The sequence below is a fragment of the Pelobates fuscus genome, chromosome 2 (genome assembly GCF_036172605.1).
Source record: "Pelobates fuscus isolate aPelFus1 chromosome 2, aPelFus1.pri, whole genome shotgun sequence".
In the NCBI taxonomy this organism is placed as follows: domain Eukaryota; kingdom Metazoa; phylum Chordata; class Amphibia; order Anura; family Pelobatidae; genus Pelobates; species Pelobates fuscus.
Genome location: NC_086318.1, coordinates 271837460 through 271850870, shown reverse-complemented (window position 1 = coordinate 271850870; position 13411 = coordinate 271837460). Strand labels below are relative to the sequence as shown.

The 13411-nt window shown below is 43.7% G+C and overlaps 1 protein-coding gene across 1 annotated transcript in view; it reads right to left on the bottom strand.

Moving 5' to 3' along the window:
- The window catches only part of PCNX2 (pecanex 2), a 3673975-nt gene that overhangs the window by 1246516 nt on the left and 2414048 nt on the right, over positions 1–13411 (bottom strand). The window contains exon 23 of the mRNA XM_063443387.1: positions 4612–4865. Within this exon, the coding sequence (XP_063299457.1) occupies positions 4612–4865 (254 nt within the window). The remainder of the gene's footprint in view (positions 1–4611; positions 4866–13411) is intronic.

Sequence of the window (13411 nt, the reverse complement as noted above, 5' to 3'; positions counted from 1 at the left end):
TTATCTCCAAAGTATTGGGTGAGCGCTTGTGAGGTCAGAGTTGTGCATTCCGCGTCTGATAGAATGTTTTTGTTGAGTCTCCATTGGCGTTCTTTCGGCTTGAAGAGGGGCAATTTAAGTTGTATAGACACGGGGGCATGGTCGGAGTCTGCTTGGATCCCTATATCTGCGGACATGAGCAGAGGGAGGTATTCCTGTGCAACGAAGATGTAGTCTATCCTACTATACTGGTTATGAGGGGCCGAATAGCAGGTGTAATCCCTCCCGTCAGGGTGTGCCGCTCGCCAGCAGTCAACCAGGCCAAGTCTATTTAGGGCTTGTTTGTTCCTGTGCACACAGTGGTCTGGTATGGTGCTGAACCCCCGAGACGTTTCCACCCGAGGGTCTAGGGGGAGATTTATGTCTCCTGCCAATATCAGCAGGCCATCTCTAAATTTCTCCAGGTGGGATAACGTCCGGGCCAAGAATGTGTGTTGGCCACGGTTGTGGCAATATACATTGGCCAGAGTGTATTGGCGGTCCGCTATAGTTCCCTTCACGAGAATGTACCTCCCTTGTGGGTCTACCTAGGTATCGGAGCACCGGAAGGGTACATTCCTCGCGAAGAGGATGGCCACTCCCGAACGTTTGGAATCTCGGTGGTTTGCAAAGAATCCCTGGGGGAATCTTCTATCTCGCATCATGGGGGCACCCCCTCTTTGAAGTGTGTCTCCTGCAGGAACGCTACGGATACCCTGAGAGGGACCACAGCTTCCGCAGGAGGTGTTCGCGTTTTTCAGGAATGTTGAGGCCTCTGGTGTTAGACCAGAACCTGAATGGAGCCGGTAGGAATCCCTGTGACATTGCTGCGGAGTGCGTGTATGTAGTGGGAAGGGAGGGGTAAGAAGGAGAGAGTGAATGAGAAGAGTATTGGGGGGGAGGTGCTAGAGGCAGTAAGAAAGGTTAATAGGGAGTGAAGGGGGGGGATGTATGGGGGTGGTGTGGGTAGTAATGTGTGTCAATCAATGAAAGTTAGTCAATTATGTCAGAATGGGTGGGGGGTTGGGAGTGTCTAGTATGGGTAGACATCTATGACCCTAGATCGGTCAGGTGCACCAGGGTATATGTGCCCATTCCGGAATCGGCGGGGTCCCTGGGCTCGATCAAATTTACAGGTAGGGTCCACTGCGCAGGGGCCGTAGCGGCCGGCATGAAGTAAGAGGTGTAAGGCGTCGTGAGGCTACTGCACACGTCCGGATCAGCGTAATTGCTCATTGTTCCTGAGCCTAGGGGGAGTATCTACATGACTGGACATCTCTTCTGTGGACTGCACACTTATAAGACAGTACAGATAAATATGTGATCAATTTATAACAGAAGCGATTTTGCATGAGATGGCTTAACTGAGGTGACATTTTAACAATTCAACAGCTTAGTAACTTTAGATAGATCAGCAGTTCCCTAAAGGGCCAGTCAGAGGCCTCTTATTGCCCTGTATCCCCCCACGGGTGAGCACTCACTCCCGGTCACCCGTCAATCCCCCCGGATTAACTTTTAACTGAAGCAATTTTGCATATGGTGAGTCAACTGAATTTACATTTTAACAATTTAACAGCTTAGTGACATTAGACTGATCAGTATGTCCCCGTGGGTCAGTCAGAAGCCTCCCAGTGCTCTTTATCCCCCCGCGGGTGTCCACCCACTCCTGGTCACCTGTCATTCTCCCAGGTTTTCCGTGGTGGCTAACAGTAGTATTATGAGAGGCAGTCAGTGGCATTGACCTGCGGGCAACCCTAGCCACCCGTGATGGTGAGGGCCGGAGGCAACCGAGCGCCCAGCCCGAGGTCTCCTTCAGGTGTCCCCTCTCTGGACCCCCGTTTACCCCCTGGGCAGTCACATCCCCCCTCCTTCTCAGCAGTGTGTCCCCACTTGGATCCGCCAGGGACCCGTCCGCCTGCTCGTGTCTTCCGGGGGCAAGTATGCGTCTAGGTCTCGGGCCTGTCCACGGCCCCCTGAGTGGGCCTGGTTAGTGGGAGCTATGGGTCCGGGGGTCGCGGGGTCTGTCAGAGCTCATCCCACTCGTCAGAGCTTGTGATCACATTCTCCATGTCAGGTAGGCCCCCCTTCCCAGCTCCACACCCGGATCCCCCCCCCCCTCTATACAGTTAACCTCATGTCCCAAGTCAGGGGCAACCAATCGTGTGAACCTTTGGGCTTAGCAAGGTGGGTAATATACATAGGTCCCTTTGCCGAAGTTATGGCCTTGTTAGTCCTGGGCTAGGGATCCTCGGCGGCAAAGACTCAGGGTGGGCCAGGCCCGCAATGGTGTGTGGACCTGTTGTGAGTGGGAAACATGGTACTCAGTGGTTAAAGGGCAGCAGGGACCATGGGGTGGGCCGGGGTGTCTATACGTTAGCAATGTGAGGTACATACCACCATTGGCATCTTCACAGCCAAGTGTGGGGTGTTGGTGTCTGGGTGAGTGGTAGTCCAAGTTCCGAGGGCATGCCCCTGGCTGGCTGGGTGCTCATAGTCCTCAGGGTTAGCATGATCTGGGAGCTTCAGAGCTCTATTCCTCCGGGCTATCCGGACCGCCTCTTCTCGGGGGTCGACCCCTCCTGTTACCCGCTGGCAGCTGTCTGACCGGGTCTGTGGCTTGTTGCAGTGGGCACATGAGGATCCAGTTTGGAATTGCTACCGCCGGTAGATCTAGAGCTCGGAGGAAACCAGGCACGTCATTTGGCCATCGCATTGTACGCCAGGTGTTGTCTTTCCGAGCTTGCAGGCTGAATGGATGGCCCCACTTGTATGGGATCCGCCTGTCTTGCAGCATACAGGTAAGTGGCCTCAAAGCACTCCGAGCTTCTAGCGTCAGGGGCGACAGGTCTTGAAATAGTGAGACCTGTGTGTCCATGAAGGTAATAGTCTGAATCCTAGCTGCTCGCATGATGGCCTCTTTCAGTTGAAAGGATAGGAGGCAACATATGATGTCTCTGGGGAGTCCGTCGGTTCTTGGAGGGCGGAGGGCTCTATGGGCCCTTTCAATGTGGTAGGTGTCAGGGGCTTCCTCCCCCAGTATTTGCGTGAAGAGCCATGTTAATATGGCTACAAGATCCTCACCCGCTTGTTCAGTTAGGCCCCTTACGCGGATATTATTACGGCGTCTGCGATTATCAAGATCTTCAACCTGTTTCCTCAGGTACAGAAGCACCGTGCCTTGCCTTGAAGTGGCGTTATCCGCCGCCTGGTAGTGTTGGGCTGCCTGTAAGCAATCTGCTTCGAGTTTTGTAACTCGCTGCTCCAGGGCGGTAAGATCTCTCCGCACTTCCTGGATCTCTTCTCGTATGGCTGAGCGCATTTCTTGCACCAGAGCTGCTTTATCAGCCTCAGTCATCATATTGGAAGCTATTGTAGCCAGCTCTGCCGAAATTTGTGTTAGCATGTCTGTGTGCATTGATCCTGCCAGAGATTCAGCTGTGCTGCCGGTGCCCGGTGAGTCCGGCGCCATATTGTCTGTTGGACGCGTGGTTCTTAGGCTGTTCGGGGTTGACAGGAACCCGTCCGTTGGACCCGCCGGTCGCCTCGGCGATGCCGACCCTGAGGGTACAGGGGTCATCAGGCGCTTAGTTTTCCCCATATTTGGCCGCAGGAGGGCTGTTGATAAGGGGCTTTGGGAGCCGGGGTTGCAGAGCCTCGTGTATGTGCGACCTACTCCATGTCCGGTCGTCCACGCCCCCCCCCCCCGATCATCTGTTTCTTATCACTTTTTATGCTAATGAATTTTGTAATTTCACATTGATAATTGTGTGTATACATTTTTTATCTTGTCACTGTGGTGTTAACGTAATTCTTTATGTCACTGCCCCATTACCTAATGTTTCAAAGTAAAGTCACAGGCACATGCACTGTACCCTAAATTTGTTTAAAAAATTATGTTTCTTCCTTTTCTGTTTCCATGCCCCTAAATAACAAATGAAAAATAAATAAAATGTATTTGACATTGTCAAGTGATGCAAGTAAATACACAATTAAACTGTAAATTAAATTATTTGTTGAACATTATTTCACAAAAATAACTCCACATAAACTAAAGGAACGTAAAAACCACAGAATAGTAATTTTTACATCAGTAAACAATTGAAATAAGCAAATGTAAATATAAATTCTATTATTTATAGGTTACATGGGCCTATGATTTACAAGAAAAAATTATTTTGTGTAAGTGAGTTGTTTTCAGCTATGGTTATGCTTTTTTCTACATTTAACAGTTGAATTTATTTTGGCATTTCCATCAAAACTTGCTGAAACTCAGATGAGTATTTCGTATTAGAAAAATGACTCCCTCTTGCACGGGTTATGCTTTGTACTTTTATAGAATAATAGATACATAATTCTGGCATATTTATTTGAAAAACTAATATAAAATGATAGTATATTCATTATTAGGAAATAAAATAAATCAACATATGTTTTTGTTTTTGATAATGCACTTCATACAGACATACACCTGTTACGATGATATTATTTAAATTGTGAGCACAGGTGTTTTCTACATGAAGTGTCATATTTAGAAAGATACATATCCAATGATTAATTTATACATGTTTTTGTTTTATATTTTATTATGTATACCTTTATGTAATATTTAATGAGAATTTTTTGCAGGTCAAATACTTGCAGCATGGTTGCTGCGTTATTTTCAATAACACTGTAACCTTCCAGAATGTATTGCATTCTCATGACTTCCCATGTACGCCATCTCAAATTGAAAGTTGCATTGCATGATAACATATGCTGGAAATTACATGGTTTACAGCAGCAGCATCCTTCCTTATCGTCATTGCTTTCCATTATAGCTTCTACCTCTCTTTGTTGACAGTATGTTCCTAGAAATAACAAGAATATATTACAAAAAGAACATTTTAATTCTTCAGAATCAATGTCAACATTTCATATTATGTGCCTCAGTATAGATATTTACTAATCAAACATGTTAACATTTACTCATTGTACTCATTAGCACCTCCTCTCCCAGCAGAAAGGACTGGAAAAAAAACTCTGAAATTTGTACAACTATATGCACCCCTCCAGCTTTAGTGGACCTCGGCTTTTTTTATTTTTTTTTATTTTATACTTGCCAGGCCAATATGTTTTTAGCCCAACTAAGGTTCAGCCTCTGATCCTGGAAGACCCAGCAAACAGCACATATGCAGGAGTTACTCCCTTTTAGTAACTGTGGGTGTGACCTAACTCTCTCTACGGGGATGAAAGTGGTCCACTGGATCCATGTGGCCTATGCCATGGTTAAGACTCTTTCACTGAAGACCCAGTAAATAGCACTTACTTGACGTCCTGCGGTAGTTTCTATATCCTGACTATATTACATAGTTACATAGTTACATAGTTACATAGCTGAAAAGAGGCTTGCGTCCATCAAGTTCAGCCTTCCTCACATATGCTTTTGCTGTTGATCCAAAAGAAGGCAAAACACCCAGTCTGAAGCGCTTCCAATTTTGCAACAAACTAGGAAAAAATTCCTTCTTGACCCCAAAATAGCAGTCAGATGTCTCCTTGGATCAAGCAGCTATTAGCCCACTAATTAGAAATTGTATCCCTGTATGTTATGTTTTTGTAAGTATTTATCCAATTGCAATTTAAACATCTGTATAGACTCTGACAAAACCACCTCTTCTGGCAATGAATTCCATATCCTTATTGCTCTTACTGTAAAAAAACCTTTTCTTTGCCTTAGATGAAATCTGCTTTCTTCAAGCCTAAATGTGTGACCTCGTGTCCTATGTATAGCCCTGTTTATGAATAGATTTCCAGATAATGGTTTGTACTGGCCCCGAATATATTTGTATAATGTTATCATATCCCCTATATATATATATAAGGCGCCGTTTTTCCAAACTGAAGAGATTTAAATTTTTTAACCTTTCTTCATAACTAAAATGCTCCATTCCTTTTATCAATTTTGTAGCTCGTCTCTGCACTTTTTCTAGTGCCATGATATCCTTCTTTAGAACAGGTGCCCAAAATTGCACAGCATATTCAAGGTGTGGTCTTACCAGCGATTTATAAAGAGGCAAAATTATATTTTCATCTCGAGAATTTATGCCCCTATTTATACATGACAAAACCTTACTGGCCTTAGCAACGGCAGATTGACATTGCATATTGCTACCTAATTTGTTGTCTATAACAATTCCCAAATCCTTCTCGTGTGTGGTTATCCCTAGTTCACTACCATTTAGGGTGTAAATTGCTTGTGCATTCTTAACCCCGAAGTGCATAACTTTGCATTTTTCTACGTTAAATTTCATCTGCCATTTTAGTGCCCAGTCCCCCAATCTATCCAAATCCCTCTGCAGCAAGGCAATATCCTGCTCACATTTTATTACTTTACAAAGTTTTGTGTCATCTGCAAACACTGATACATGGCTTTCAATGCCTATTTCAAGATCATTTATAAATATGTTAAATAGAAGCGGTCCCAAAACAGAACCCTGAGGGACACCACTTACCACTTTTGTCCAGCTTGAAAATTTACCATTTATGACAACTCGCTGTACTCTATCCTTAAGTCACTGTTCTACCCAAGAACAAGAATATTCATCTAGACCAATTGCTTTTAGTTTGAAGACTAACCTATTGTGAGGAACCGTATCAAATGCCTTGGCAAAATCCAAGTAGATCACATCCACTGCAACACCCTGATCTATATTTCTACTTACTTCTTCGTAGAATGCAATTAGGTTAGTTTGACATGACCTATGTTTCATAAAACCATGCTGATTATTGCTAATAACACAGTTCTTCCCAATGAATTCCTGAATATTATCCCTTAATAGCCGTTCAAATAATTTCCCAGTCACAGAAGTTAAGCTCACAGGTCTATAATTTCCAGGCAAGGATTTTGAACCCTTTTTAAATATAGGAACAACATCTGCCTTCCTCCAATCCTCCGGTACAATACCTGAAACAAAAGAATCTTGAAAAATTAAATACAGAGGTTCACTTATTTCCCCACTTAGCTCCTTAAGTACTCGTGGGTGGATACCGTCAGGCCCCGGAGCTTTATTTACATGAATTTTCTTTAATAGCTGTAGCACCTTGTCTCGAGTTATCCAATCACAAGTTATCTGCAAGTTTGTTGCAGCAATCATATGCATATCTCTTGCCATAGTATCCTCATTAATATATACGGAAGAAAAATAGTTATTTAAAATTTCTGCCTTTTCCTGGTCTTCATTGACTAACAGACCCATCTCTGTTTTCAGTGTACTTACATTTTCATTTTTTGTTTTTTTAGAATTAATGTACTTGAAAAAATGTTTGGGGTTGGTTTTGCATTCTTTGGCTATCAATTTCTCATTTTCTAGTTTATCCACTTTAATTGCCTTTTTGCAAGTATTATTGGCTTCCTTATATCTTATATAGGATGCATCTGATTGGTCCGATTTAAATGCTTTAAAAGCCATTTTCTTATTTTTAATCTCTTGTTTTACTTCTCCACTAAGCCACATTGGTTTTAATTTGTTTCTTTTATATTTATTACCCAATGGTACATACTGTGAAATGTACCTTTCTAATATTTGTTTGAATAGTTTCCATTTTTCCTCAGTGTTTTTATCACTAAGGCGTTTATGCCAGTCGATATGTTGTAGAGCTGCCCTAATCTTATTAAAATTGGCTTTTTTAAAATTATAAGTTTTAATATACCCCACCTGCTTTTGCTTTTTTGAGTTTATTTCAAAAGTTACCATATTGTGATCACTATTTCCCAAATGCTCCCCTACTTGAATGTTGGTTAAAAGATTAACATTGTTTGTTATAACGAGATCCAGACAAGCATCCTTTCTAGTTGGTCCTTGTACCAGTTGTGACATAAAGGCGTCATTTAACACATTAAAAAAACGGATTCCCCTAGCTGAAGTACTAGTCCCTCTATCCCAATTTATGTCCGGTTAATTAAAATCTCCAATAATTAATGTGTTCCCCCGATTTGCAGCTTCACCAATTTGCTCTAACAGCAGTTCTTCCTCATTAATATTTACATTTGGTGGTTTATAACATATCCCAACCAATAACGTATTTCCCTTTGTTTGCCCCAAGCAGATATCTACCCATAAAGCTTCCACATTTTCCTCGTCACACTCCACATGCCTAAGATTTGACTTGAACTCATGGCTGACATACAAACATACCCCACCACCCTTCTTGTTTTTCCTATCCCTCCTAAATAATGTGTACCCATTTAAGTTAACTGCCCAGTCATGTGTCTCATCCCACCATGTTTCTGTTATGCCTATTATATCGTATTGTTTAGTGTATGGTATTGCCTCTAGTTCCCCCATTTTGTTATATAGGCTCCTTGCATTAGTAAGCATACATTTAATATTACCATGAGTCATTTGTACTTTTTGTGTATCAATATTGCATACCTCCTCTGTTCTGAGCTTCCCCCTCCCCCATCTCCACCCCCATTGTTCTGAGCTAAGGCCCATCTCATTTCTATGCTATCTCCATTTTCTAGATTGCTTTGAGCCTCCCCCCCACTACTAGTTTAAAATCTCCTCCAACCTTCTAGCCATCCTATCCCCCAGCACAGCAGACCCTCTTCCGTTTAGGTGCAATCCATCACGACTATACAGGTTGTACCCAAGCGCAAAATCAGCCCAGTGCTCTAAAAACCCAAAGCCCTCTTTCCTGCACCAAGACTTCAGCCACGCATTGACCTCTCTAATCTCCCGCTGCCTTTCTGCCGTAGCGCGCGGCACAGGTAATATTTCAGAAAATATTACCTTGGAGGTCCTTTTCTTTAGTTTACTTCCTAGATCCCTGAACTCACTCTTTAGGACCTTCCATTTTCCTCTGAATTTGTCATTGGTACCAATATGAACCATGACAGCTGGGTCATCCCCAGCCCCTCCCAATAATCCCTCCATTCTGTCGGCAACATGCCGGATCCGAGCACCCGGGAGACAGCAAACTGTCCGGTTGAGTCGATCAGAGTGGCAGATTACCCTATCTACTCTCTTAATAATAGAGTCCCCTACCACCACAACCTGTCTAGACTTCCTTACCCTCTCAACCCCACCCGTACTAGAGGGGCTGTTCCCACGGCTGTTAGAAGGAACAGCTTCCTGCAGTACAGCTACTCCTGAGCTGATGCACCCAACATCTTCACTCAAACGGGCAAATCTGTTTGGCTGCACTAGATCAGGACTAGCTAAACCTTTCCTCTTCCCTCCCCCTCTGCTTCCTCGCCCCACTGTTACCCAGCTATGTGCCTGTTCTTCATCTGTCTCATCTCCTCCCAATCCACTACCTGCACCCACTAAACTCTGCTCAGTGAGCAGCAGACTCCTCTCAAGATTATCAATCTCTCTCAGTGTTGCAATTTGCATCTCCAGATCTCCAATCCGAGCTTCCAGAAAAGCCACTCGCTCACACCCACCACAGAGGAATGGACCCTGGACAGATTTATCCAGGCGTGCATACATGCAGCAGGATGTACACTGAGTAAAACTTGTAATCTTGCTAGCACTCATCCCCAGTTACCAAATAGCACAAGTGAGCAAAAACAATATTTACCCTCTTGACTTCAACTCCTGTTGTTTTAACTCCTACTTAAAAGAGACTACTTTAAATAGCCTACTTTCAAGCAACTCCAGTGAGTTACTATGGTAAAGTCTACCTGAATACCATAGTAGAGGCCAATACTCTAGGTAAGAGAAAATCTTCCTGGGTGATTACATGGTTACATAGTTACATAGCTGAAAAGAGACTTGTGTCCATCAAGTTCAGCCTTCCTCACATTTGTTTTTTGCTCAATTTTTGCTTAATTGAAGTACACACATCTGTATAACGTGTTTAAAAGCCTGACTCTAAGTCCATGCAGACACTTACTATCAAGGCATGTGGCATTTATCACTGTTGCCTGTGCATTTTAGCACAAAAGATGGCTTTGTTTAGAGAATGGAAGGTAAGATTGTTTTAGATTTGCTTGCTTATCTAAATCAGCATATGAAACCAAGATCGTCTCTCTGTATGAGCAGGTGTAAATTCAGATTCAGTACAAGTGACTGACATGTCTGTGTATTAGCTAAAAAGTCTAAAACTGGATATCTGATCTCAGGATGAAAATATAATTTTATCACATGACAGGAGGCTTCATATTTGCTTAACATAGAATGTGACGGCAGATAAGAACCATTCCGCCCATCTAGTCTGCCCAATTTTCTAAATACTTTCATTAGTCCCGGGCCTTATCTTATAGTTAGGATAGACTTATGCCTATTCCACACATCTTAAACTCCTTTACTGTATTAACCTCTACCACTTTAGCTTAGCTAGTTTTAAACCTTTGCCCCTCTAATTTAAGACTATGTCCTCTTGTTGTGGTAGTTTTTTTTTTCTTTTAAATATTGTCTCCTCCTTTACTGTGTTGATTCCCTTTATGTATTTAAATGTTTTTATCACATCCCCTCTATGTTGTCTTTCCTCCAAGCTATACATGTTAAGTTCCTTTTAAACCTTTCCTTGTAAGTTTTATCCTGCAATCCATGAACCAAAAACTTAAATCCCTCTTTACTATAACTCTCAGCAGCACTTTTACACAGAAATAAATCAACCAATCAGAAACAAACAGAAACAATAAGTCTCCCCTCCCCTTCTAACACTCACTCTTTCTTTGCTGCTCCTCAGCACAGGTATCACTGCCTCCTGTTCTTAAAGTGGGTTGCTGTGGTTTGTGATTTTCCTTTCTTTATTTATTTCCGCTTGTTCCTTTTTGGTACCTTTATTTTCCCTTTTCCTTTATAACTTTCCCTGTCCTTTCCCTGCTGGGTCTTTGAGGCTTAGTATATGTATTTGTCTTCTGTTGATTTTCTCCTGTTCAGGGGCCTTGGAAGGCTCTTTTGGCTGCCTTTCCCGGTTTCCATGAGCCCTGGGGCTGCAGAAAACATATCTGCTGGTCCCACAAGCAATCGCGAAGGCCATATTAATTAATTTATGAGTTCAGCTCTCTTTTGTCCCCCTCTCCAAACTGTGACCACCCTCTAACGTCCGATCCGCTCATAGACCAGAAGGGGAAACTTAAATGTGACTAGATATTGCAGCCCACTCACATAAGGGTTGAACCTGTCACAGGGATGTTTGTCCTACATCCTCTGTCCCACATGGTTGGTGACATTTTCCCCAATAAAGAGTTACTTTTTTCCTGCCCATATTACAGACACTGCTGGTGTCTCTATGGCGGGAACGCTGCCTGTCCGTGAATTGCCTTTTGGATATTTTGTGTGTTTTCCCCATCCCTTTGTATATTGTGCAAAGTCTTTTACTCCACAAGGTATACAAATTAGTGTATTTCAATTAAGCGCTTGAAATTCTAAAAGGTGTAGTAGCAGCTCATAAAAGTCGAGTAAAATGCGTATTGGCATTGGAACATAAGGACTTAGTGTTTATTTTTATACTTGTTTTATATTGGTTTTATTTATTTTACCATAATTTGGAAATACATTTGTATAACTAATTCAACACAGTTCCAGTCCAATATGATTCCCAGCTTCAGAAGGGATCCATTTGAGGTTTTGCCGACCCTGGATTAGGCAACAGGCATTCAATTCTAGAGCCAGGATTTATGGGCTCTGAATAAGGTAAACTTTAGAAATGTTTTAATCCAGTGTATATAAGAAGACACAATACCATTGGAGTTTGTTTTCCTTCTCTTTTTGCTTTATACATCCACAAACCGGAGATCCACTTGATGGATGGTAGTATGCTACCATAAAGGCATAACAGCGCTGATTACAGAGCCAGTAGTTACAGGCTTTGGTCAATGTGAGTGGATCTTATCATTTATAATCTCAAATTCCACATATTACCATCTGCACTATATATCTGTTGGTTTTTGTCTCCTTTTTCATATATTCGCTGCATACCAGTAATATATAAATGTACTAAGGGTAAATATAAAAGCACTAGCACTTTTTTGAGCGCTCCACTTTATCACTTTTTGTCACCTTTGTATATTGTGCCTGCTCCCTGTTCAGGAGTGCCTCCACGAAGGGAATTAATTTGCCTCCCGAATGGGGACCACCTTGATACCTCATTTAGAATGTTAGTTTATAACCTTCGGGCCTCACAACATAAGTGTCAAACCTGCAAACCACAAAGGTAAACAATTAACGAGTGCTTCCCTGGGTGGTCGCCTTTCGTAAAGGCAACGCCACTAGGGGGAGCATTCGTGGATTGTTTCCCACCTCATTCGTATACCGAACGAGGGCCTCCCCGGTGCCCCATTAGAATGTTCATGCCTATTAATCAGAGCTTCCCCACTCGCAACCTAGGTTTGAAACTGCAAGGTTCTTGCTCGGGTTCAGTGGTCCATAGATGAGGTCCACTTAAGGGGCAGAATAACCGAAGAGGAGAACACACAGGCACAACAGAAGATGTCTGCAAAGAGGGACACATTCTCCAACCTGCTCGGGTATATCTCACTGGTCACCCACAAGGTAGAGACTTCCAACCCGAATGCCAGAGGTGGCGCGGAAGATTATGCATCAGGAGATCCAAGAGATGCTCCAGCTTGGGGACATCGAACTGTCCAAAAGTCATTGGGCCTCAGCAGTAGTCCTGGTACCAAAGAGAGATGGAACCACGAGGTTCTGAGTAGACTACTGTAGGCTCAACGACAAGATGTATTAGATGCATACCCCCCCGCCCCCGTATAGATGAGATGCTGGATAAGATGGCTCATGGCCGGTACCTTACCACGATAGATCTGTGCAAGGGGTAGTGGCAGATTCCCCTCGCAGCAGATGCTGTTCCTAAGTCAACCTTCGTCACCCCAGTTGGTCTCTACCAATTTAGGGTAATGCCATTTGGGATGAAGAACGCCCCAGCTACTTTCCAGAGGATGGTGGACCGACTGTTGGATGGCCTCCAGGATTATGCCTGTGCATACGTGGATGACATCGCCATATACAGCGACACTTGGGAGGAGCATCTGGTCCATGTAGGAACTGTACTAGACAGGATTCAGGAGGCATAATTACCCTAAAGCCCAGCAAGTGCCACCTAGGGATGGTGGAGGTACAGTACCTAGGACAACCTCGGTAAATGCCCCTGCCTTGGCAGCTCCTAATCCAAACCTTTTCTCGTCCACACAAATGCCTCCATGTTTGAGTTAGGAGTGGTGCTGAGCAAGGTCGGGGACAATGGAACAGAACATCCTGTGGGTTACCTAAGCAGGAAGCTATTGCCCCGGGAGGTGAGCTACACTGCCACACTGAAAAGGAGTGCTGGGCGGTGGTGTGGGCCCTCAAGAAACTGCAGCCCTACCACTATTAACAGCAATTCACCTTGCTCATGGATTACAATCTATTACGGCTTAACCGGGTCTCTGGAGACAATTCCTGGCTGT